The following is a 27273-nucleotide window of genomic DNA, read 5'->3' as shown; positions in this document are numbered from 1 at the left end:
CAAAAACCGAATGTCTGCTGCATGCTTTAACCCCCTAACAGAAATTTTTTTTTTATTATTAACATGGCACAGCAATAGTCGAGTACCCTTGCTGCCATTTGTCAGCAAACTAAAAAGAAATGCTTTGGTCGAGTCTTACTTTCCTTAAGTCAAACATGGAGTGCCAGAAAACACATGACAAGCTAGACTTGTCATGAGCCAGAAATGACAGTCTGCTTTTAACCACCTAGCATCAAATGCTAGGTGGTTAAATATTCTGCGCCTGGTAATGGGCAGAATACTGACTGACGACCACCGTTGTATATGAGAGTAGGCACAGCTGAAATCATGTCAATGCATGGGTTTTGTACACTTGGTTCAATGCGTATGAAATGGCTAGACAAAAGCTGTCTTTTGTAATTTGAGCTATTTGATGTTTCTTCTGGGTGCTTTGCAACAGGGGCTCTCAAACTGGGCTCCACAGAACCCTTGCGTTCCTTGAAGTGCTATTTGGGTTCCCTGAGCACTTAGTATATACATGCATGCTTCAGCCCCACCTTTTCTTTACCTGCTTTATTTTGGCACTGACCGTACTGTAATTGCTTATAATGGACCATTTCAGTATACAGCCATTCACTAGTAATTGAATTCAAGGATTTTTTGAGAGGCTGTAAGTCTGCATGTTTTTTTTTATTGCGACCGCAGTAGTTGTGCCATTCTGCAAAACCATGTGACAGCAGAGGAGTGATGCTTCTCTCGGCGTGTGAGCTCAAAGAAGTGAAGTCTCCACCTTCCAGAAGTCCATGCAGAAATGGGACGAAAAAGTGACAGTGAAATCAAATTCAAAGACACAGTGGGAAGGCGACCAATGTAAAGCGAAAGGCAAAAGCCCCCTGCGATTGCAGCTTTGCCACATCAGTTTGTATGGTTGTCTGTAGTTTTCTTTCTTTTTTTGTTGTGCATGCGTGTTAGGAAGAAAGGGACTGAAGCCAAGACATGTGGGATTCCTCAGCACCTTTTGAAAGCCATAGGAGTTGAGAACCCCTGCTTTGAAACTTCCTGACAATATTTCACTTATCTAGGTTTGGTTTATTGGGGTTTAACGTCCAAAAGCGACTAAGGCTATGAGAGACGCCGTAGTGAAGGGCTCCGGAAATTTCGACCACCTGGGGTTCTTTAACGTGCACTGACATCGCACAGCACACGGGCCTCTAGAATTTCGCCTTCATCAAAATTCGGCTGCCGCGGCCGGGATTGAACCCGCGTCTTTCGGGTCAGCAGCCGAGCGCCATAACCACTGAGCCACTGCGGCGGGGCTTCACGTATCTAGCATTCCAAACGTTAATTGGTTAATCTTAGTTAAATAAGGTAATAAAGAAACAAATTAAAAATACTGGAAGCACTAGATGGTCACAAAAAATAGCATCTCACTCTTATAGTCACGAATTGAACCAGTATATTTTTATGCTATTTTTTATGTTTTATGTATTGTTGGTTTATGTTGGGTGAAATGTCTGCGCAAACAAATTGGCCATATATATTCAAGGTATTCAAGGGTCTATAAGGATGTCTTGAAATGCTTTAAAATGGTTACTTAATGCATGTACAAGAAATATTTTTTGTGAACACTAGGCACGAAGGTAATTGCTACAAATTGTTAAAATGCATTGTTTTTTCACATGCAGGCATAGCGGTATATGTTGGTATAGCAGCATTGTAGGTTGCAGCTTAGCCAAAAATTCTGGGTCAAAGAGGGTAGGGGGGGGAGCAAAAAGCAGAAAGGGCAAGAACGTGAGCTAGCCTGTCAGGCTTGTCTAGATAATGGACAGTGGCTTCATCTTTGTTAGCTACCCATTGGACGTGAATACCTATTTCCAAAAAGGTGCTAGCATAAGTAACACTGTTGTGCTTGCTCTTTGCAAGGAAAGACCTAGGCATAATCATTCAGTTGTTACATTTTTATTTTTGATGGCACCAATCTTTGTTCCTTCGCTGTACTAGAAGGCACAAAGGAGCCTTCTTATGAGGGGACTGCTGGAAATGCTGGAAACGAAATACAGGTTCCGCCCTCACTGGCCAACTTCACATGTAAAATACATGCGTCGACATTGATTTTAGTGCACGGGTTCCAGAGGTTACGCTACACTGCGATTCAATTCGAAACGGTGGTAATCTGCCCTTTCTGGTCAGGTCGTCAAGAGTTTTAATCAACTGGTGGGAAGAATAAATTCACTTTTCTCGCGGATAAATGCATCTTGTATGATTGGAAAAACGTCAGCATAGGCAGAAAGAGCCCGAGAATCAATTTTTGATGAGAGCAAAAATTGGATGGAGTTGTCCTCAGTGTCCATGATGTAAAGCGGAAAGTTGGGCAAGTTGGATAACGTTCATGATGTCCCTTTAACATAAAATTTTGAGCTCTTTATTTGAACTTGTGTTTTGAAATAGTTTGTAAGACTTAAGGTTTGGTTTAGTTTCTTGGGGTTTAACGTCCCAAAGCGACTCAGGCTATGAGGGACACTCAGACTTAAGGGATTTGCAATAAGATAGATGGGAAGTGCCACTGGTCATGCTAACGGTGGTAACTGAGAAATTTTCTGCAAAGTTACTTGGCTTTTAGAGATGAATGCAGTGCATTTGAATTAACTGCACTTCAGACATGTCAGCCATACTCATGGACTACTGGACAAATATATACAGTTTGTTCATGTGGTTCCTCTACAGAGGCGTCCAGGAACATGAATTGACCACAGCTGTTGTGTGCAAATATTTTTCTTCACAGACTAGTTCTCTGTGCACTCAAGTACAGTAGAACCCCTCTATAGTATAGTAAAGTCACTCGGACAGCAAAAATCTTTACTATACCAGGGTCTTTACTATACCAGTTGTTGGTGATGGCATGACTCGGGATGCTCTTTGGCTACTTACTGAATACAAAGTGTTGTATTATAAGAGAAACACTCAGAAATACCTTCGATCCTGTTGTTACTGACCCTCTATGTGATAATTATTTATTTTCAGTTATCACATTTTTTTGTCACGTTTTCATTTCATTTACATCTTGTGGAAGTGCTGCATTTGCATAAATACAACGCGGCTATGAATACAGCGCCACTTTGATTCCATGTAAAAACCAAAGCTTTGCATGAACACACAGTCGTCCCAGTCCCAGCGTCATTTAAGAGGCAGTAGTTAAGAAACGCGCGACACAGTCGAGCGCGGCAAAACTGTTGCCGTGCTGTGAATGTTAACCCTTTTCTTCCCATCTCTACTTATCGCTGCACTTTCGAACCGTGCAGCCTTCTTTCTAAGTTTATAGCCAGCTTTACATTTTTTTTTTTTTTGGTGCGTGCCGCGCGCTTTGCCTCATGGCCCCAAGGCCTTCGAAAAGTTGGCTTCTCGTGCTTTTGAGCTTGGCAGTGAAGCCATCTCAAAAGTGCCGTTTTATTGTCTTCAGTATCCATTTGCCTCCAAATTTTGGCCTCGCAATCCTCGACTTTGCGCGTGCTGCAGTGTCGTCATTCTGCGGGAAGTGTGGCACCATGACCAGATGCTTTTTACTATAGCCATTTCTTCTAAAAAAAAATCTTTCCTATAAATGAAAAAAAAAGAAATGTACAGTCGTCTATGGAAGGCGAAATGGGACCGCAGTTTCACATCACTATATCAAAGTTTTTACTATGTATCGGAGTACATCTGAGGTTACTATAGCAGGGTTCTACTGTAATGTTGACTGTGCTTGTTAGCATTGAGAGATTGCTTGTACAGCCTTTCTTGCACCAGTACCACCCACCCCCACAAGATTTTTTCAAATGAGTAAAGTATGAAATTTCATTATAATTTCCAACAAATTCTTTAATTCAAACTTTGGATAATTCATTCTAATTTTCCATGTTCTCTATTGAGTGGGAGCTGGCGTTGTGATTGTCTTGCTTCAGCTTGTTACTTATGACTGCCCTTACTGATTTTCAGAGTCGTTCAGACGTACCTGGTTCACCATGGCTACTGTGCAACAGCGGAAGCCTTTGCTCGCAGTACTGGCCAGTCGTTTGATGAAGACCTTTCTTCCATCAAGAACCGGCAGAGTATGTTTTCATGAATATTTGCACCTGGTGAAAGCAACCTGTGGATGTCATAATACACCTGTCTTTTTTAAAAAGGTGCAGAGCTAGCTGTTATGAGTGTCAGTTTATTGATGCTGCGTAATGTCAGTAGTCCTAACTCCAGAGACTTTTAAGTGGCTAGCTCCCCGCAGGGGCGTCTGATTCATGCAGACGTTGGTGAGTTGCGACACCACGGGTTCCTGAGCATCCGCAGGGACATCCCCGCAGGGGGATGATGGTGAGCAGTGCGTCACCACGGACCCGCGCACCCGCACTTAGCCGTGCGTAGCATCGCTGTGTCCAGGGAAAAGGGGATCCTGGTGGTTGAGCCAATGCCGAGTATTTGGACCTTTCAGGCCTCTCGGCGGAGGCAACACACCACTTTGGCCCCAGCTTCCTGTAGACGGCCCCTCCGGCCTGACCCGACCGGGGGAAATCGGCAGTCGCCTTTTCCTATCCTCCCCTCCATCTTTCACTTTCCTATTTCTTTCTCACAACTCTCCTGTCTCCTCCTTTTTTCTCAGTTTTTCACTTTTCATAGGCGGCTAGTGTTAACCTTGTGTGGCCGACCACCCAGAGTTGTGTTATATTTGGTTATAGTTTGGGTGTATAGCTGGCGTGAGCAGGGCATACTTGCAAGTCCTGCCCCGTCCCCTCTTTGGGCTCCATGGTGGGTGGCTGGCACCGTGGTCGAAACACACACATTTTATGGCTTCCCTTACTTCAAATAATGATCGCACTCCGAAAAGAGTGCGGACCGAAGACTTCACAGCCCAGTGCTTCCGAAAAACGAATCAAACATTCCCCAAATACCATGTCATCCACAGCGAAACTGAAAAAACTGCCAGAAAATTGCCCCCATTCATTGTGTCCAAATGTCTGACCGATGCCTTGAGCACGGGCTACAAGTTGACAAAAATGCCTAGCGGTGACCTGCTTCTAGAAATTAAAGACAGCAACCAGCACTCCAAACTGTCCAGCATAGTTTCAATAGGGGACATCCCTGTTACAATAACTGCACACCGATCCTTAAACACTGTCCGTGGAGTGATAGCCGATTTTGACTTTCTCGACCTCACTGAAGATGAAATGCTTGAGGGTCTCAAAGACCAAAATGTCACAGATGTCTTTCACATCAAAATTAGGAAAGAAAACAAAGAAATACCAACCAAACATCTCGTCCTCACTTTCAACTCCAGCACACTCCCCAAGTACATTGAAGTAGGTTACCTGAAGGTCAAAGTCCGACACTACATCCCAAATCTGAGAAGATGTTTCAGCTGCCAGCGATATGGCCATGGGTCGCTGAGTTGCCAAAGTCGTCAAACCTGCGCAAAATGCACATCACATGAACATGTTTCTGAAAACTGTGAAGCTGCAATGCTGTGCTGCGCAAACTGTGAAGGAGATCACCCCGCCTACTCAAGGTCCTGCTCAAGATGGAAAACTGAAAAAGAAATAATCACTCTGAAAACAAAGGAAAACATTTCATTCAAAGAAACTCGTAAATCGACATACATTCTCTTTCACTGCAGGAACAAATTTTGCTGATGTGGTGCGCAGGGGCGGCACACCACACCGGTCTCCGGCCAATAATACCCAGGCTAAGCCTGAGGCAGGGTCTCTCCCATCCCCGGCAGGCGCAGCCAAGGCTGCCCTGCCACCTCTCAAAAAGGGCCCGCCGGCCCCCCAGTCGGGAGAGGCCTGCAAACCGCACACCCGTGGGTTCTCTGCGGGCCTGCGGAGCCTCTAGTGAGGCGATGGACACAACGCAAAACTTGGCCCCGCTTCAGCGGTGGCGCAGCTCTCTTGAGCAAAAAAGAAAAGACAAGAGCCCAGTAATGGCACCCCCAAATCCTCTATCATAACTTCTTTACTACACTCCCAAAAATCATCCAACATGACGGTCCTTATACATTGGAACTGCCATGGAGTATTAAATAATTATTCTGACATAAAAGAACTTCTAAAAACACTTTCCACTGTGGCTTTATGCCTACAGGAGACAGACTTAGGTCCCAAACAGCAAAATATCCTAAAGAAGTATCAAGTATTTTGGTGCGACTGAGAGCAAGCAAATAGGCTCTCAGGAGGTGTTGCTATTATTGTGTAGAGTGGTGTTGCAACCCATGAAATCAAGATTAAAACCAAATATGAAGCTGTTGCAGTCATCATTCTCCATTATAAAACAATCACCATATGCTTGGTATATCTACAGCCACATCTATCAGGAACACTGCATGACTTAGAACAGCTACCAGAGCCATATCTGGTAGTCGGTGATTTTAATGCTCACTCCGGTTTTTGGGCAAGCACACAAACAGATACTAGGGGTCGTATTTTAGAAGATTTTATTCTGTCAAATAATGTCTGCCTTTTCAGTACAAGTAAAAACATACTGTTCTCCAAGCTCGGGAAAAATGATCTGTATACACTTGTCTTTTAGTTCACCGTCTGTTTTTATGGATTTCAAATGGGATGTTCTTGAAAACCCCTATGGAAGCGATCATCTGCCTGCAGTAATCAGCTTGTCTTCATCACTATCAATCATCCCTAACAAACCGCGTCGTTAGAAACTTCACATAGCTGACTGGGAGCTGTTTTGGGAAAAGGCCTCTCTGGAAAAAATATTTGCGGATCACCTACATGTAGATAAACTAAATGAAATGATCACATCCTGCATAATTACTGCGGCACGCCTGGCTATCCCTCAGTCCTCTGGGGTGGTTCGACACAACCACAAGATGTGGTACGGCAAAGAATGTAAAAAAGCGAAATAGGTCCAAAATAAAGCCTGGGGAATTTTTCGAAGATACCCCACACACGAGAACCTTATAAACATTAAAAAGGTGAGAGCTAATGCTCGGCATATCCATCATAGTGTGGAGAAAGCTTCCTGGAAAATTTACATATCAGCCATAAACAGTTCAATCACATCCAAAAAAATGTGGGAGCAAGTTCGTAAATTAAATGGCAACTTCTCCCCTGTTACAATTCCTTTTCTTACATCCCGATACACAAGCAAGCAAGACGTCCTGGGTGAACATTTCTCGAGTGTTTCCAGTTCCACACACTACACAGAATCATTTTTAAGGTACTAAAACACAGCTGAGAAAAATAGACTTCCAACAACTGGTTGCACAACTGAACCTTTCAATAGATTAATCACAATCCAGGAAATAGATTTTTATCTGCCGGCAAACAGACTGCCCTATGCTGCGATGAAATACACTATGAAATGCTAGCACATCTTTCGCAGCCTTCTGTAGAAGCACTTTTGTAATTTTTTAACAAAATTTGGACACTAGGAAAAATTCCAGAAGCTTGGAAAAAGCCATTATAGTGCCATTCCTGAAACCTGGTAAGCAGCCAACATCCCCTGGCAGTTATAGACCAATTGCTCTTACGAGCTGCCTCGCCAAGTCTTTTGAAAGCGAATTGAATATCCGGCTAACCTTCGTGCTTGAAACTGATGAACTCCTTGACATTCATCAGTGTGGGTTTAAAAAGGCATGTTGGACAACAGACCATTTAGTTCGCCTAGAAAATACTGTCCGAGAGGCTTTCATACATCGACAACACTGTCTTGCTGTCTTCTTCGACCTCGAAAAAGCATACGACGCAACTTGGAGGTTCGGGATACTCCGCAATATAGCAGAGCTCAGTATCCGAGGAAGGATATTGAACTGTATAAAAGACTTCCTGTCCAACCGTTCCTTTCACGTATGCCTGGGTTCAACCATCTCAAGGAAGTTTGTTCAGGAGAATGGAGTACCACAGGGGTGTGTTTTAAGCACTACTCTCTTTGTCGTGAAAATGAATTCATTAGCCCAAATAATCCCAAAATCAATTATGTACTCAGTTTATGTCGACGATCTCCAGATCGCCTGCACATCAACCAACATATCAACATGCAAGAGACAAGTACAGTTGACAATAAATAAACTTGCGACATGGGGAGACAAAAACGGATTCCAGTTCTCTCCTCAGAAAACAGTGGCCGTCATGTTTTCTCTCAAATGAGGCCTACGGAACAATCCCACCCTCCACCTAAGGGAAACAGAATTACCAATAAAAGACCAACACAAATTTCTAGGTATAATTTTTGATAAAATGCTCACATTCCTTCCACACATAAACAACGTGAAAAAGAAAGCTTCCCGATCCTTAAATGTCCTAAAGATGCTTTCACGCAAACGGTGGGGGTCCGATAGGACATGCCTTTTACACATTTATCATGCTCTAGTACGATCCTGCCTCGATTACAGGTGCATTGTGTATTCATGTATGGGTCTGTGAGGCCATCATACCTGAAACGTCTGGACCCTGTGCATAACCTTGGTTTACGTCTCTCAACTGGTGCTTACAGAACATCCCCCATAAACAGCCTCTATGTCGAAACCAAGGCACCCTCCCTTGCAGAGAGAAGAACCATACTGACATCCGCATACGTCCTAAAAACCCGTTCACTACCAGAACATCTCTGCTACCCCGTAGTTACAAAATGCCAATCCAAACAACTGTTTAACAACAAACCCCAAGCAATGAGACCACTCCTCCTTGGCTTTGAAGAAAAATGTGAAGAATTAGGAATACTGAATACACTGCCCAATATTGCCCTGAGACCCCACCCTCTGACACCTTGGTACAGCTTTCCCTCAGTATGCGATTTTAGGTTGGTGCAGGTCCATAAAAAGCAAACTCCACAAGAATATATACTGCAGGAGTTTTTGGCAGTGAAGGAAAAGTACAATAATTGCACAGAATTTTACACAGATAGCTCAAAAACCGCACACTACGTTGGGAGTGCAGTAATACAAGAGAAAGAAAAAAAATAGTCAGACTACCAGAGTGCGCATCAGTTTTCACAGCAGAAAGTTACACCATTGCTGTCGCAGTTCAAGAAATAATCAAGAAAAATATACAAAAATCTGTCATCTACACCGACTCCCTCAGCGTAATTGCAGCACTAAACTTCAGAAATGCAGATCAACCCATAATAGGAGACATAATATAACATAATGAAAGCTGAAACAAAAAGACATAATAAAGTTTTGTGGGGTCCCTAGTCACATGGGAATCGGGGAACGAGAGCGCTGACGCAAGTGCTGCACGTGCCCATACTGTACAAGTGAAACAAGTAGATATACCTCATAAAGACTGCATGAAACTTGTAAAAAATAAACTTGGAGGAAAATGGCAGGCTTCATGGGACAATGAAGTTAGCAAGCTACATTTAGTAAAGCCTGTCCTTGGTGAATGGAAGACCTGCGGGCACCGGAAACGTTTTATGGAAGTAATTTTATGTCGTCTGCGCATTGGACACGCACACATTACACACAGCTTCATGCTCGAAACTTGAAAAAATAAGGAAAAAGTACTTCACTCAATTTTACAATGAACACATTCCTTTTCACCCTACACTTGTCTTAAGCGACAATGCAATTGTTGACTTATCTTGTGTTTTTAGCTTTTTAAGAGAAGCAGGTTTTCTCGAGAGACTATAAATTCCGATCCACAGCTTTGCTCTACTTTTTATACACCTCAGCCGCCTTCTCATTCCTGAGAAGAATGCTGAAGTTTTTACTTGATTGGTTGGGAGCCTCGGATCCTTGCCCAGCCAAGGATTGCCACTGAGGTTACTGGACCTTCTTTAAGGGTTTTAATACTAGCATTTCCAAAATTTTTCTCCCCACATTACAGAGACTTTTGCCCGCCACAATGGCCCAGTGGCCATGACATTAAACATTTGGCTGCTGAGTTCAAGTTCATGGGGTTAACGTGGGTGTCTCATTTTGGTGAAGGCGGAATACAAAAACTCCCGAAAGATGGAAAGTTGGGCAAGTTGTTTCGTACTTAACATAATTACAAAATGGCACTACAATGCCATATTTTCTTGCCTTTTCACCTTTTTCGGGCTTCTTTTGCGCAGTTGTAACTTGACAAAAACTACGTTGTGCTGTGCTATGTCAGTGCGTCTTAATGAAATCTAGGTAGTCTAAATTAATTCGGAACCCTCTTATATGGCGTCTCTCGTAGCCTGCATGCAACAAACTTTTGCTACCAGCATGCAACAGACTGTCGCATACTGACGTATGCTACAGCTTGTTTTTGTGTTTTTACAGTTTATAAATTATAACTTCCTTCCTTTTTTTTTCTCTTAGCTGTGTTGCTTGGACGACTTATACTGAAATCGCTAGTTGGGCTAGTTGGTTTAAATCCATGGTGGAAACAAACTAGGGCATTCGAGGCAGAGGGCAGGTGAGAGAAATGCACATCAGAGCTAGTGTGCGTACCTCCGACTTATGTCTTGAATGTGCTGGTTTGCTTCTACCTTGAATCTAGCTACTTGGTTGTTTATGTGCACATTAAATAATGTCTGATTAATTAATTTGTTTTGAAATTATCTGCTGGCACTTAAGCCAGTGTGCAGTAACAACTTTATGACTGGCTATGTGCACACATTGAAATTCACACGGTTCTCTTAACACATCAGGGATCCAGAAGTTGGTGCTGGCAGGACGTGTGGGGGAAGCCATTGAGACGACGCAGAGGCTGTATCCTGGTCTGCTGGAAAACAATCCCAACTTGCTTTTTCTGCTGCGCTGCCGGCAGTTTGTCGAGATGGTCAATGGTACAGACAGTGAAGTGCGACCAGCCCGGCGCTCACCAGGCTCCAGTCCACGATTGCTGCTGCTGAGTTCATCACCTAAGTCAACAGGTAGTGACGTGGCATCCAATGGGGTGGCAGCCTCAGATGGAAGCGCTGCAAATGGTGACACAACACTGAACGGGGACCACAACGATGATGACTGTGGGACAGACATGGTCGTGGAGGGCAGTGAGGGACGGACAATGGTAACCAACGGACTGGACCCGGACAGCCGGCAGCATAACGGACACTTCAGCCGGCTAGACCTCGGAGACACAGATATGGGTGAGTGGCCAACTGGTTGGGCCTTTTTCTCACTTTCATTATGGCACTCGAGGCCATGTGAGCTTAAGCAGTTGGGATGCCTGCTTTATTATGTTCTTAAAGCTGGATTCACACGACGGACCAAATCGCGAAGTGCCCTCGCAGATGGGCACGACGTGACCCTACGTCACTGATTCCCGCTGCTCTGCTTCACTCGCGAGCAGTGACTCGTGATATGGCCGAGAGACCTTTTCACACTTCGGATTGCTTGAGGTCCGTGGCCGTGACACTCAAAGCAGTAGCGGTTAAACTGTTTAGTCTGGCAACGAGCAAATTTACAAAATCCAATACAAGCCTCTGGTCAAACCAAAGTACATGAGCGCGAAAAACTGCATAGTTCTGTTGACAGCTGCGAACACCTGTGAAGATGGATCCACTTGCCGAACTTTCTAACGGCCAAAGCGAGTCTTGTTCATACGGCTCTAGATTTACAGATGATGCAACCTTTTTTTTTATTGCGCTTATGGAAAGTTTTCCCGCACTGTGGGATACACACCGAGATGACTACACTGACAATGCGCTTCGTGCCGCGCTGTGGCTCAACATCGGAGATGAAATGCAGCTGAAGTACCCGGAATGCGGCCCATACACTCCAGGTATGTCTTAAAAAACCCGAGTTAGCTATTTCCTCTAGTGCTCCGTCACGTTGTAATTTGTTCAGTTTTTCATGTGCGTTGTCCTGGGAGTACGTTCGCCGTTACTGACATTCGCAGAGACGGTAGCAGGCCTGTCTTCTTCGCTATGGCAGTGTGCTGCGTGACAAACGAAAAAAATTTCAGCGCAGGTGCTTTGTTGCAAGCCCGGTGCTTGTTCCTTTCTCGTGCGCGCGGCGTGGCGGCAACGCCTAAGCGCAAGCGTTAGTCGCCGAAACCACATGATCTATAAAATTTCGCTTGCTGCGCTCCACAGAACATCGCTCGAAGATCCTGCTAGCCTGTTCACATTTGTGCTTTATAGCCTGGTGTATTTGCGCACGTACGGCAGCTGCAAGCAAGTATATATTGCTTCGAATGTGCGCTGTCTTGAAAGCGGTTATAAATCAAAATGTTGCGCATTGTTGCAGATCTCCTGCGCACCTTCTTCAATAACAAGAGGACATATAGGGCCGAGAAAAAGAAAATACGAACCACGAAAAGTGGTCAGTCTGCAAGCGAAGTCTACGCTGGGAAGTGGAAGTTCTTCAATTCTGTGGCGTTTCTGGACGCCACACAACCAACTGCATCATCCAGAACATATACCGAAGCTTTCGGCAAGGAATCTGAAGCGGTAAGATTACAGCTGCCTCATGCACTATCCACATATCAGAACATATCAGGCCGTGTTTTGCATTAACAAGTATGCCATTTTCTGCCAAATGTCTTCCAGAGTGACAACTGCCTGTTTCATTTACCCAGCCCATATAGTGTATTAAATAAGCTAGAAAAGTTGGTTGTCTTCCGCCAATGTGTACAGCTGCTTATCAATCTTTGTGGGGCTAGCTTCGTGTCTTGTGTTTAAGTACTGCAAAATAGATACAGCATACTTACACTGCGTTAAGAACATGCTCCCATTTTTTTTTTTCATGGCGCTCAGCCTACAAAAATATTGCAGCATTAGCATATTACAAATTTAGGTGTGGTCGTGGCAAGCTACTGAAAGTAATCTGGTGTTTTTCATATCAGCCCGACGATGGAGGTACATCCCCTGACATCGAGAGAGCTTCCAAGCCACCTCCTGGTGCCAGCAATGGAGAGCCTGACCGTCCCGTATTTGCACGTAGCAGTACCTCAAGGCCGGCAAATCGTGAGCCGTTGCAGGCTGACACGATGCTGAAAAGAACTGCAGCCATTGAGAAAATCGCAGCTGCCTTTCAGGAACAAGACGATGCTGCTGCACACTTTGCAAAGGGCACAGCAGCACTGATGCGCTCTTTGTTTCCTGCTGACCTCATCAGGTGCCAGAGAGACCTACTCGCAGTTCTAGAAAAGTATGTTGCAAGTAATGGCTGATTGTCTTTTTTTTTTTTTTACTGGCCAGGAGGCATTCTCTGCTTAGGACCCAGTCAAAAAAAAGACAAACTGTCTTGGTACAAAGGACCCCACTGGCTCCAGTGGCCTTTTCTGACTGGTGGTGGTGGTGGTTGAAACATTTATTGCCAAGCAATGCAGAGGGGCCAAACCCTGCCTCCCCTTATCCCCTTACGTGGTATGAGGCAACCTTGCCCCCCCTTGGAGGGCTATCCGCTTCAAGGCGTCAGTAATTATCCGGTGCTGGTCAGCAGTAGCGGAGCTGGCCAGGAGAGTCTCCCAGTATGACTCCGCCGTGGTTGGGGATGGAGGGTGTGGGAAGGTGGGGCATGTGAGAAGGATATGAATAAAGTCTCCCGGTTTCCCGCAGAGCTTACAGGTGGAAAGGAACTGATCGGGGTAGCGGGCATGAAGAAGACTAGGGTAGGGAGCAGTACGGGTCTGGAGTCGGCGCCAGTGGGAGGCCTGGGTTAGGGTTAGGGAGGGAGCCAGTGGTGCGTAAACGCGCTGGGTATCTCAGTAGTGGGTAAGGATATCTCTGAAGGTAAGCAGACGCTCCTGGGATGACGGAGGGGGTCCAACTCCAGCCCGGAAAGTGAGACCTCGGGCAAGGGAGTGGACCTCCTCGTTACCCGGGAGGCCTGCGTGTGCGGGGGTCCAGATAAGGGTTACAAGGCAGGTGGGGTGCTAGAAGCATAGAAGCCGAGCCGCGGTGCGGGATATCAAGCCTTTAGCGAAATTGGACAGGGCGGATTTTGAGTCGGAGAGAATTTTGGTGGCAGAGGTGGAGATGAGAGCGAGCGCAATGGCTGCTTCCTCTGCAATTCCTGATGAGTCAGTGGTGATGGAGCCTGATGCGAGTAATTGGGCCTGATTGTTAGCGACGGCGAGGACCATGCGAGAGCCCGACAAGTATGCTGCCACGTCCACATAGGCTACCTCGGAACTGTCGCCGTAAAGCTTGCACAGGGCTTTGGCGCGGGCTGCCCTGCATTCTCTGTCATGCTCCGGGTGCATGTTCTTAGAGATGGGATGGATGATGAGATGGGAGCGTAGGTCTGGTGGTAGGGGGGCCTCCTCAGTGGATGGATGACCGGGGCGATGCCTAGCTGACAGAGCAGAGTGCAGCCTGCCGCGGTACCCGACAGGCAAGTCAGCTGTGCTCTTAGAGTGGCTTCTGCCAGCTCCTCAAACGTGTTGTGGGTACTGAGGTTGAGGAGCCGGGCAGTAGAGGTGCTGGGGGGTAGGTGGAGGGTGACCTTTGTGCAGCTCCTGAGGAGCGCGTTGATGCGATCTTGCTCCTTCTGCTTTAGGGGGAGGTAGGGAAATGAGTACGCCGTGCGGCTCGTGATGTAGGCTTGGGTGAGGTGTAGAGTGTTCCGCTCTCGCAGACCTGCGCGCCGTGGGAGTGAAGGACAAGGCCCAGGATGCGAATCTTTGAGACGAGGGGAATGGGATGATTCCCTAGTTTAAGTGGTATGGGAGGGTTGGCGGGGTCGTGCGGCCTGGGGCGGTAAAGGAAGAGATCCGATGTGGAAGGGGAGCAGGCTAGGCCGCGCGCGCGAATTTACGAGTCGATGATGTTGAGGGCCAATTGTAGGTTGTGTTCCATGTCGCCATCACTGCCTCGATTGGCCCAGACAGTGATGTCGTCAGCATAGAAGCTGAAATGTATGTCAGGAACTTGGGCGAGTTGGTGAGGGAGTTGGAGAAGGGCTATGTTGAAGAGAATAGGAGACAGCACAGCACCCTGAGGTGTTCCCCATGCTCCCAGTGAGACACCGGGTAGCTGGTGATCGCCCAATGTGAGTGTGGCTGTGCGTTTGGAGAGGAAGTCACGGATGTAATTGTACATCCGCGGACCTACGCCTAGGGCGTGAAAGCCTTCTAGGACGGCTGCGGGGGTAACGTCGAAAGCTTTTGTAAGGTCGACACTGAGGGTAGCCTTGGTGTCGCCCGTGGGGGAGTCAAGGATGATGTGTTTGAGTTGTAGAAAGATGTCCTGGGTGGATAAGCCTGGGCGGAAATCAAACATGCACGAAGGCATGAGGCTGTTATTCTCCAGATATCGGCTGAGCCGGGTGTGGAGAACATGCTCCATGAGCTTACCCACACACGAAGTAAGGGAGATGGGACGAAGGTTAACGGGGAGAAGGGGTTTGTCGGATTTGGGAATAAAGACTACTTTGGCGTCTTTCCACAGAGGTGGGAGGGCGCCGTGCATCCAGCATTCATTGAAGTGGTCTGTTAGGGCTTTGACGAAGGGGGAACCGAGGTTGCGGAGTGCCTTGTTGTGCACTCCGTCGGGGCCAGTAGTTGAGGACGTGTTGAGGCGCTGAAGTTCTGCCCTGACTTCCGCCTCGGTGAGCGGTTGGTCGAGGAGGCTGTTAGGTGAGCCTGTGTAGTCAGGGTGGTCTGCGGAGGGATATGTGGGGAAGTAGAGATCACGAAGCTCCTCGAGGAGTTCCTGCGGGGAGGCCTCGAATGTGTGTATGAGCTTTATGAGGTTGTGTTGCTAGTGTGTTTTGGAGTGAGTAGAATCTATGAGATGGCGGAATAGGTTCCAGGTCTGAGGCAGGCTCATGTTGCCGTCCAACCTGTTACAGAGGGATTCCCAATTTTGGCGAGATAGGGTCGCGGCATGTGTCTCAATCTCCTTGTTGAGCCAGGCCAGCCGGCGTCTGAGTGTTCGATTCCAGCGCTGACGCCGTCACCTCCGCTCAAGACCCGCCTTGGCCTCCCATAGGTGCATGAGATGGGAATCCATTGTGTCTGCAGGGCAGTCCTCTGGGAGGGGGCGAGTCACGGCGCGGACGTCACAGTGGAGTTGGTCAGTCCAAGTAGCTATGTCTGATAGGGTGTTTAGAGTACGAGCTGCTCGGGAGGTGCGGAATGAGTCCCATTTCGTGATGGTAGCACCACGAGGGGGTCTGCATGTTTGGCCTGATTGTAGGAGAATTTCGATAATGTAGTGATCACTACCCAGATTCTCCTGGGTGTTACACCACGCAGCGTGGGGGAGGCGGTGGGTGAAGGTAAGGTCGGGAGTAGTGTCTGCGCAGACGCTGTTCCCGATGCGAGTAGGGGTGGTGGGGTCTGTGATAAGGGAGAAGCCGGCCTGTTGAGCTGCGAGCCATACCCTGCGTCCCTTTGGGGTGTCGGTTGTGTAGCCCCAGGCCATATGTGGGGCGTTGAAGTCCCCTACAATTAGGAGGGGGCATTTGTGTGCGACGCGCTTGGCAAGTGTGAATAGTCGGTCGAAGTCATGCCACAGGCACTTCGGGTGGCTGTATACGTTGAGGATGAAGAGACTGCTATCCCGAGTGTGCTGCGGCACCACGATGAGGAGATGATCTATTTCAGGGATGTCTAAGGTGTGGGAGATGGTAGTGAGCGCACGACGTACAAGGAATGCAACCCGAGGGGGTGTAGGAGAAATGGGGACGATGGGAAGGTAGCTGGGTAGGGTAAGGGGATTGGAGGGCTCTTTCAGCACGATCACGTCGGGGCCGTCTGCCCGAGCTAGGAACTGGTGAACCAGTCCCCGCTTGGAACCAAAGCCGCGATAGTTCCACTGCCAGATGGTGAGGCTAGTGCGTGGCCTCGCCATCACTGATGGTGTCGTTCGCCATGCAGGAGTTAGAGAGGGTGTGGAGCTGGGCCTGCTTTTTAGGCTGCGCGGCGGCACAAGCTGTCGCGTAGCGAGCCTCTTGCTCCTTAAATCTTTTGTCAATTTGGCGAGCGAGTTCGTCTAGACGGGTAGTGAGCCTGGAGAATTCATTGGCGAAGGCCTGGATGGCCGTCTGCACCGCGGCCTGAATTCTGGCTTCCATGAGTTCTTCGAATTTGGGAGGTAGGACTGGGGTTATCTCGGCCGGGGTTGCTGTGGTCAAGGAGGTAGGGGGAGTTGCAGCCTGCTTCTTGGCTGGTGGTTCGCGAGTAGGGAGGGGTGGTAGTGAAAGAGTAGGGAGAGGTGGCGGTGGAAGAGTAGGGAGAGGTGGCATTGGAAGAGTTGGGCTAGGAGCGGCCGGGCCCGCTGTGCCCGGGGTAGGGGTTTGGGCCTGCTAATGAGCACGCAGCTGGGCCTGGAGGTGGAGGTAGGTGGTTTAAAGGGAGGCGAGCTGCGCGCATACACGCAACAGCTCTTCATAGAAGGGGGGTTGGCAGAGTTCTGGGAGACTACGCCTGCCCAGCTCACCTGATTGGTGGTGCAGCGGCCAGGTGCTTGGGCAGGTGGCCTCGGGAGGACTGGAGGTGGTGGTGGCCTGGTTCCGGTCCAGGAGCGGGACCGGGCCTTGGGCTTGCTAGTGCTAGGCGGCTGTTTTGGTGCGGCAGGCTGCAGCACCGGGAAGGACTCCGGGGTGAGCCACGGGGCCTGGGGCTTGCGGGTCGTGGAACGGCTGCGGTGTTGGGATGGAGCCTTACTGGTGGAAGCCTGGCTGGCGTTTGCCTTGGCGGCTCGCTTGGCATCCTAATACCTCTTTTTGACAAGGTATGGAGTGCGGAAGTGCGCCTTGCACGTTCTGTCTGCCGTCGGGTGTTCTTTGCCGCAGATCTTGCATTGCGGCTTGCAGGAGTGGTCCTCGGAGGGTTCTATTTGGTCGCAGCCGGGGCAGCGGCATTGTTTGGGAGCCGGGCACACATCCGCGCGGTGGCCGAGTGCGCCGCAATTGAGGCAGTGCTCAATCTTCTTTTTAAACGGGTAGCATCTGTAGAGGACGGAAGAGTAATAGATGTGCTTGGGCACCCAGTCTTTTTCGAAGAGAATAATGATGGACTCTGTCGAGCCCATCCGTCTGAAGTTGAGGATTGGAGGGTTCCGCTCGTGGCTGAGACTGTCCTTGATATCTTCTTATGAATGATTGAGAGGGATCCCATGGACCACGCCGCGGGCGCAGTCCTCTGGGGCTGCTTGGTAGGAGTATATGTCGTAGGATGTTCCTTTGATGAGCACGGACTTGATGGCGAGGTAGCGGAGTCGGCGCTGTTGGTCAGGAGTGTTGATGAGGATGAGGTGTTGGAGGGTATTGATGATGACTGTGTCAGGCTTGGCCTCTTGAGGTTCGAGGCGGGCTGCTTGCAGAATGGCATCGCCATTCACGGTCTGAAGGTTGAGGCCGCCACGGGGACGAAGGATGATCTTATGATCGTCGATGGGTAGCTTGGGGTGGCGTAGCGAAGACAGTTGGGGCGGCCGGGGCAGGCGTCCGGCCGAGGCTTGAGGCAGATTCGGAGTAATGGTGGGAGGAGAGTTGCGACTTGAGCATCGCTTGTCGTGCATTGATTGCCAGCCGTTGGTAGAGGTCAGTTCCAAGGGTGATATGTCTTCTGTCTCTACTACAATGGGTTCCATGCCGCCTTCGAGGCACCGACGCGCCGGTGATCCGAGCACGAAGCTGCGTCTCTAGTGGCGTTCGGTATCGGTGGCTGCTGCGTCGCGAGGCTTAACCTCTTAGCGCACCGCTGTGAGGAAAAGATATGGACTTGTCTCTTGATGTGGTAGTCCAAACCGGGAAAAGTTGGTATCGGCAGGTTCCTGACGAGAAGTGGAGGCTGATGATACTAGTTTCAGACGGCTGAGATGAGTTAACCCGGTCGTAAAGGATAAAGTTTGCGGAGCGCATGTGAAGCGCGTCCGCTCACACGGCCTCCGAACGCTGAATCCCCCTTTTCTGACTGGGCTTTACTGTGATACTAGAGGAACCAAAGAGCCATACCTAATGAAGTGTTGGTGGCAATTGTGTTTTAGCCAGTTCTAAGTAATCTTTTTTCACTTTGTTTTACTGTGATACTAGAGGAACCAAAGTGTCATACCTGATGTAGTGCTGACGGCAATAGGGTTTTGTTCATTTCTGAGTAATCTTTTTTCATTTTGCTTTAATGTGATACCAGAGGAACTAAAGTGCCGTGCCTGATGAAGTGCTGACAGCAGTTGTGTATTGGCCAGTTTTAAGTGGTCTTTTTTTTACTTTGCTTTAATGTGACCCTCCAGGGAACCAAAGTGCCATGATCAAATAATTGTCACAATGTCCAGTTTTCACGCTGATTGAATTAACTCACAATGCCGCCGCGGTGGCTCAGTGGCTATGGTGCTCGGCTGCTGACCCAAAAGACGCGGGTTCGATCCCGGCCGCGGCGGCTGGAATTTCTTTGGAGGAGAAATTCTAGAGGCCCGTGTACTGTGCGATGTCAGTGCACGTTAAAGAACCCCAGGTGGTCGAAATTTCCGGAGCCCTCCACTACGGCGTCTCTCATAGCCTTAGTCGCTTTGGGACGTTAAACCCCATAAACCAACCAACCGAATTAACTCACGTAGTTTGAACTCACGAAATGTCAAACGAATTTTTTTAGAAAAGCTCGCGCTAACTCCACATTGTTACATTTTATGATGTTTAACACACCAAAGCGACTCGCCGTGATGGAAAATGACATTTCACTGTACATTTGTCTATGTAATTAGAGAAGTCTTTACTTCATATAACCCAAACACACTAAGAGAATACGTAGTAAGAAAACTGTGGCTAACTCCACATTTTTAAGAGATACTGTTCGTCCCCTTGCATTCAAATTACCGAGGGTTCTAATGTGCCATTGGGAACAGGTAGCTTTGTCAAGTGTACATAAGCAATGCCTTAATTCTGCAGTCGCAAGTTAGCGTAGGGCGTACAAATTAACTTCATTTTTAGTCTGACTTTTATTTTGTTACATAACAAGCGCTAGAGATGCTGTTTGTGATCAGTGCTACTGCATGGAAAGTTTGTGATAGTGCTCATGCTAAGGCAAGGTGCCCATTGGTATGAAACTATTTTTTAATACTCAAGAACTGTGATACTATTTACATTGTACTTGTAATGCTCAATGTATATTATTTTAATATTCACTTTGTACTCATATTTATTGCACGAGTGTAGTATGAGTTTTAATGCTCATCTAACAGTTTTTAAATGAGTGATGTGCTCGCAATGTGCAATTTTTTGAAATCAATAAATATTCTGTATTATTGAGATAATTTGTGTTTTAATGAGTTACATAGCATGCAAACAAACAAACAGCAAAAGCAACAGCAAAAGAGGTTATCAGAAATCCATAGGCCTCGATACTTTTATTCTGTAACTTCATGAAGAAAATTATTATTAGCAGTGTAGTGATATAGAAGAGGGTTCTTTTTAAGTTTTATTGTCATGAATAACGTTTTTTCAAAATTAATTGACATTTGCCTTATCTCACACCAAGAAACTATTTTTTCAAAATCATTATTCAGCCTAATTTGATCATCAGTTGAACTTATTTTCTCATACAGCACACAGTCGTCCGCATATAACTTAATACCTACTGACAGGTCATTAACAATATCATTAAAAAATATTAAAAACAGTAGGGGGCCGAGGACAGATCCCTGGGGAACGCCAGTATCGACAGGAACGTGACTGGAGCAGGTTTTATGTTGTTCGACAAACTGATCGCGATCAGATAGTTACGATCGTATCCATGTTAATAGCTGTTTATTATTTATAACAAAACTGAGTTTATGAAGTAGTTTTTTGTGCAAAACCTTATTGAAAGCTTTTCGAAAGTCCATGAAGATAACATCTGTTTGTTTTCCTTCGTTGATTGCTGTTGCAATACCATGGATCGTCTCGACCAGCTGAGTGCATGTTGAATACCCTCGTCTGAACCCACGTTCAGCATCTGCCAGTACATTATGCTCGCCGAGGAAATTAGTTAGATGCTTATGAATGATATGTTCTAATAATTTGCATGTTGTCGAAGTTAATGAAATAGGGCGATAATTTTCAATACATGTCCTCTCTCCACTTTTATACAAAGGTTTAATTATAGAGGTTTTCCAATCACGCGGTAAAACACCTTCTTTCAAAGATCGAGTGAATAGGATGCGCAAATACTTGGAACACCACTCTGCATACTGTTTATGAAAGGCATTCGGAATATCATTTGGTTGAGGTGATTTCTTAACATCCAGTTTTAGCAATAGATCTAAAACACCCTCTTCAGAAATTATAACATTGATATAATTTGAGTTGAGGGTGATAACAGCAATTGTGCTGACAGAGGGCACAGAGCAAGAGCTAAAGTGCTCCTCTGCAAAGTCACTTTGGAGGATGCCTGTGCCTGCTGACGTCTGCATGCACCATGTCATCCTGCCATGGCACTGCACCGTGCGCACTGAAGTATCCACACAGCATCGTGCACTGCATAAGCAGCTGCTCTTGGGTGGCGGCTACCTTGAGCAAGCTGCACAGGGAAAAATGTTTCCTGTGGTCCACCGGATTCTGCACTGCACAGCACGTCTGTGCCCAAGAAATTGTGCAGGGCACATGCGGCACAAACATACGTGCTGACGCGTTCAGGTTTGGCTTCTATGGTTGTGTGAAGGAACCTGAACCGGTTTGCGAGAATCCCAAAGGCATTCTCTGCCACCCGGCGTGCTCTTGATAGCCTGCACAAGAAAGTCATCATAGCTTAGTTGTAAAGTAGTGCATACAGCTCACAGTTTCAAATATGTTGTGTGGCCGAGTAACGGCCCGCGACCCGAGAAGACACTCGGGAGCCGTTGAAGAGACGACAGGCACGCAGCTGACACTCGAACAAAACAAGACGCCCCTCTTTATTCCGTATGCGTATATATACATGAAACACCATCGAGAGGGAGCCACCAACTAGTGGCTTCACAAATGAATAGCGGCGACCTCTACATCTCCCCCCTTAAAGACCGAGCGAGGAGAGAAGAAGCCGCCAGAAAACAATTCACAAATTTAGGCGGTCCGGAGGAACAACACGCCTACCACTACGTGTTCGTACAACTTGGTCACCGTCCACTGGAGATGGTCCTCGAGCGACTCGAGACTCTGTTGCACAAGTAGGCGGTGGTTCCTGGACAGCAACTGGACACTGCGGAGGATACTCTGCTGCTCTTCCTTTCCCGGGACAAAGGGTACGAGGTGACGCCGATTACGCTGCAGGACGCCGCCTCGCTCTGTCTCCACCACGTAGCATCTGGGTCTTTGAGCAGGACTCGGGACTCTAGCTTGCACTTGGTCAGGTCGAACCCACACACATTGGCCTGTCTGTAGAGGCGGCAGGTTTGCAGCTTGGTGGCGCCTATTTAAGTCACTGGACTGCTTCTGCTTGTATGCTGCTTCCTTGTGTGAAACCTGTTCTCTTGATGGCCACTTTGGGCGTAACTGCTTTCCGTCTTGGGGAGTCTGGTCCTTAGTTGCCGTCCCATCAAGAGCTGAGCTGGGCTGAAGCCATTGATGCCTGGGGTATCACGGTAGCTCAGTAGGGCTAAGTGAGGATCCTCTGCTTTACGGAACAGGTCCTTCACGGTCCGAATCATTCTCTCGGCCTCGCCGTTTGACTGTGCATAGTGTGGGCTGCTGGTCACATGGACAAAGCCATATGCCACTGCAAATGTGGCAAACTCCCGCGAAGAAAATGGTGGGCCATTGTCTGACCTGACCTCTTGAGGGATCCCGTGCCTTGCAAAGATGCTCTTGAGGACATCTATGACTGATTGAGATGATGTACTCCTCAACCCAACTATCTCTGGGAACCTCGAGTAGTAGTCAACCACAAGGATAAATGTTTGACCCTTAAAGTGGAACAAGTCCATGCCAAGCAGTTCCCAGGGACCTCGAGGCGGACTTGTGGGAATCAAAGGTTCTGCCCGGTTGACTCGAGTGGAAGCACATTTTTCACAATTGGTGACCAGAGAGGTGATGTCAACCGATATGCCAGGCCACCAAACTGACTCAAGAGCTAGAGCCTTGCTCCTGTTGATACCTTGGTGTCCTTCATGCAGCAGCCTTAGTACTGCTGGCCGAAGTGCAGACGGGATGACTATACAAGTACCTTTCAGCCGAAGACCGTCGCAGACAGAAAGTTTGTTTTCCACCGAGGCATGCTTCATGATATTCAAAGGCATCTTGGACTTCTTTGGCCACCCTTGCTGACAGAAAGTGATGAGAGCTTTGCACTCGCCATCCAAGTCTTGTGCATGACGTACTTCTTTTAGGTTTAGAGGTAGGACCTCCGATGAGCAAGACACTGCTTGCATTGCAAATAGTTCTACAGTGTCCAGGAGATGCTTGAGAGATGCGAGACAGGGTATCTGCTGTGGCTAGGAGCTTTCCAGGCACATGTAACATCTTGAACTGGTATTGTATTGTCTTTAGTCTCAGCCTCTGTATTCGAGGGGGCAACACATCCAGCTGCATTTTGCCGAAGAGGGAAACCAGAGGCAGATGGTCGGTTTCGACATCAAATGTTATTCCCCCAACAAACTCGTCAAACCGCCAGCCAAAGCTTCCTTTTCCGTCTGGCTGTAACGCTGCTCAGTCTCAGTCATTGACCTTGAAGCAAAAGCAACTGGGCGACGCTCTCCTGAAGGCTGTGTCTGCAATAAGACTGCACCAAGTCTGAAAGAACTTGCGTCTGCTGAAACGGTTGTGGCATATGCAGGGTGGTACTTGGCCATACAGCGATCCGATGTCAAGAGTTCCTTAACTCCAGCGAATGCTGCCTCTCGATCTTGCTGCCAGGTCCAACAGGCGGACTTGTTCATGAGGGCCCGGATGGGTGCTGTGGCATCTGAGATGTGTGGCAAGAATCTGGCCAGGTGGCTCACCATTCCCAGCAGTCTTCTGACCCCGGCAATGTCCTTGGGAGCTTCCATAGCTCTGACCGCCTCGACCCTGCCTGGATCGGGCCTGATGCCTTCCGCAGAGACTATGACCCCAAGGAAGGGTACCTCAGAGACACCAAAACGGCACTTTTCTTGGTTGAGTGTAATGCCAGCTTTTTTTAGTCTGGACAACACTTGGTCCAGTCTGGAGTCATGTTCCTGGCGGGTGTGGCCAAAGACTAAGACATCGTCAATCATGTGCACCACCCCTTCTTGTCCTTCCAGAATTCTTGCCATTTGCTTTTGGAAGTATCTGGAGCAGAGGTGATGCCAAACGGCAGCCGGCAAAAGCAGTATTGGCCAAATGGGGTGATGAAGGTAGTCATCTCCTGGGACTCAAGGGAGAGCTTTACCTGATGGAAGCTTGCAGTCGCATCTAGCTTCGAGAAGACTTTAGCATCACCCAGGAATCCAAGGACTTGCTCGACAGTTGGAAGAATATGACGTTCTCTCAGGACCACTCTGTTCAACTGAGTCAAGTCGACACAAAGCCGATAGGACCCGTCACTTTTTCGGACAATGTCGAGCCCAGAGCACCAGGCTGTTGGTTTGTCTAATAGGCGTATGACGCCTGCCTTCTCCAGTTTGTCCAGTTCACTTCGTATGATTCCGCACAGTGGTATGGGAATCCTACGGGGCACACTTAACGAGAAGGGCACGGCGTCTGGTCTGAGGCGTATGGTGTACTCGTCCTTTAATGTGCAGAGTCCACAGAAGAGTTCAGCGTGCAGCGTTGTTGCAGGGGCTTCGATTTCACCGGGAAACCTAACAACTTCAAGTGCTTCTAATGCCGGCAGGCCTAGAAGAGGTACGGTGAGGGACTGGACTACATACAGGCGCTGAATGCTAGTTTTTCCTTGCCACTGAAGATGCACTGAATATGAGCCAAGCGCATATAGTGGTTGGCCTCCGGGGCCTGTAAGCGAAGTTTCCACTTTGTCGAGTTGTGCTGGCAACGAGGGAAAGTCGCTTGGAACCGCGGACACCTCCGCTCCCGAGTCGACCTTGAACGGCGCAGTATAGTTATCAACTGTTACATCAATGAATTTTGCCTTGGCGGGTGTCCCAACAGCAAGAAGTTGAACGCAGCTGAGCTTGGCCTGTTTGGTCTTCCGTGAGCCGCAGACTTCGGCAAAGTGCCCTTTTTTCCTGCAGAAGTTGCAGACGGAGCTTCGAGCTGGACAGTCGGGATGCGAATGGGGGGCGCGGCCGCAAAAATCACACGGAGGCGGCTCGCCTGAGCGCTCAGCTTTTGGTTGCGGCGCACGGTACTTCGCGTCGAAGCGGTGACGGAATGATGACTTACTGGTTTTCGCGGCATCGAGATGAAGCTCACGGGACTGTTCGCTGCCGAGTTGCGACAACCTTCGTTCTTTATCTGCGTCTTCAGATTGACGCGCCTGCGTCCATGCATCCTTGAGGATCAGTTTTGCGTTCCGACACAGCGTGTCCGAGAGTCAACCGTCGCGCAGGCCAACGACGAACCGGTCACGCACTAGGCGCTCTTCCACTTCGGCTGAGGGGTAGTTACAACGCTTGACAAGCCGGCAGAGCTCGGCGTAATAACTGTCAATGCTTTCCTCGGGCAACTGAATCCGCTTGTGAAAGCACAATGATTCGTACAACTCGTTCGCGGATTGAACAAAGTGGGCGGCAAAGCGAGTGATGACTGCATCGTAAGAAGCGAGTGACGGAGCATCGAGTAAGAACGTCTCGAGAAGCGGGCGAGCTTCTGGGCCCATACAGTACAGAAGGGAGCGTACCCGTATGTCCTCTGACGCTTGGCCGAGTCCGGAAACTGTAGCGTAGTCCTCGTAGCGGGTTCTCCACATCTGCCAGCATCCTGGATTTGCGAAGTCAAACGGTGCGGGCGGCTGCAAGTTGAAGCCGAACCATTTGACGCTAGGCTGCTCGCTAGGCTGCTCGCTAGCCATTGCGCTGCCATCAGCGATGTTGGTCTCGGTCGGCGACTGTACCGAGGCTTTGGGGAGGAGGCACTGCTGACACAATGTTGTGTGGCCGAGTAACGGCCCGCGACCCAAGGAGAAGCTCGGGAGCCGTTGAAGAGGCAACAGGCACGCAGCTGACACTCGAACAAAACAAGATGCCCCTCTTTATTCTGTAGGCGTATATATACATGAAACACCACCGAGAGGGAGCCACCAACTAGTGGCTTCACAAATGAATAGTGGTGACCTCTACAAAATATATCTCAATAGAAGTGAAAACAAGCTCTAAAATGCAGAGCCGAGGCACAAAGGGGTATGCAGATTAATTCAATATACAACAGGCTGATTTTGATTACCTGTAGTTGAAGATTCTCTTCTCCAACGGCAAGGTGTGCCCGGCGTATGGCTTCATTACATGCTCCGAAAGCGGGAAAGCGTCGTCTCCAATGAAGACTGAAGGCATGTTCAGTACGGGGGAGTGCCCCATTTCTACTGAAGGTGGCAGTCCCGCTGTTTTCTTCTCAATTGCTTTTCGCAAGGGGGTTGTTTGCCACATCCCCCCATCCCTTTGTGAGACTGCAGCACTCACATCTAAGTAAACGAATTTATAGTTTGCGTCCACAAAAGTGAATAGAATGATGCTTAATGATTTTTTGTAATTAAAATAAACAGATCCAGATTTTTCGGGCTTTATGATGCAGACGTGCTTTCCGTCCATGGCACAACGACAATTTGGAAACTGCCATTTTTCACTGAACTCATCAATGACCCTCTTCCACTGCTCTTCAGTTTTTGGTGAATTCAGGTAGTCATCTTTTAACTCCTGGTATATGGCGAAACAGGTTTCAAGTAAAATTCCATTTGCTGTGGAATGGCCTAGCCGGAACTGGTGGCTAAGGGAAAACTGAGACTCCCCTGAAAAGCAAAGAAAGCATTGAATAAGTCACATGTAATGTCAGCAAAAACCCACGACACCAGTGCAATACCATCACAAGCTAAAGTGAAAAAACAAAAAAAAAACAGCTCAGCTGTTGAGATGGCAAAAGAACAGAATTTTACGCTATCAAGAAAAAGTGTGCCTGTACTCAACACTACCAGCGGTCGCAATTCAACTCTTGTCTTTCACCTCTCCCATCCCCCTTTTAATTCAATTAACAATATACCAGGTGTCCCAGCTAAATGTAACCAAGCTTTTAAAAAACACGGGATGTCCTAGCCGTCTGAAACCAAATGAGGGTTGTTTAGAGTCGCGTGACCTAGTCTGCAGTATTTTTTTCGTTCAAGGTTGACTAATTAGTTAAGCTTAATTAACTTTTTAATTATTGACTTGAGGAACAAAGTGTCAATGGAAAAGTCGTAGATCGCTTTGAGAAACAGCTTACTGAGACATTTGCAGCAAAGTAATATTTACGTAAAGTAGTTTTTTTTACCGGCCTTTAACCATAGCCCGCACAATAAGAAAAAGCTTCCACATGACAACTGTGCCACTTCTACATCCCAAGACGCACCTTAAAGAATAAAATCCGTTTTTTCTGAAGTCCTCTCCTCGATGAGA

General features: G+C 47.9%; 1 protein-coding gene and 1 pseudogene across 5 annotated transcripts in view; one reads left to right on the top strand and one right to left on the bottom strand.

Moving 5' to 3' along the window:
• Positions 1–27273, top strand: part of RanBPM (Ran-binding protein M) — a 58091-nt gene that overhangs the window by 7938 nt on the left and 22880 nt on the right. For 3 of the 5 annotated variants that reach the window (XM_089579433.1, XM_089579434.1, XM_089579435.1), the window contains 2 exons: positions 3952–4064; positions 10579–11019. In XM_089579433.1, coding sequence (XP_089435559.1) covers positions 3952–4064; positions 10579–11019 — 554 coding nt within the window. Of the gene's footprint in view, positions 1–3951; positions 4065–10578; positions 11020–12121; positions 12325–12719; positions 13025–27273 lie in introns of all 5 variants that reach the window. The other 2 variants (XM_089579431.1, XM_089579432.1) reach the window with 1 other exon arrangement.
• Positions 21173–26239, bottom strand: LOC149350413 (uncharacterized; annotated as a pseudogene).

The sequence above is a fragment of the Amblyomma mixtum genome, chromosome 3 (assembly GCF_055824585.1).
Source record: "Amblyomma mixtum isolate Tamu chromosome 3, ASM5582458v1, whole genome shotgun sequence".
Taxonomy (NCBI): domain Eukaryota; kingdom Metazoa; phylum Arthropoda; class Arachnida; order Ixodida; family Ixodidae; genus Amblyomma; species Amblyomma mixtum.
Note: the sequence above shows the minus strand (reverse complement) of the source record. Positions and strands in the feature narration are given on the sequence as shown.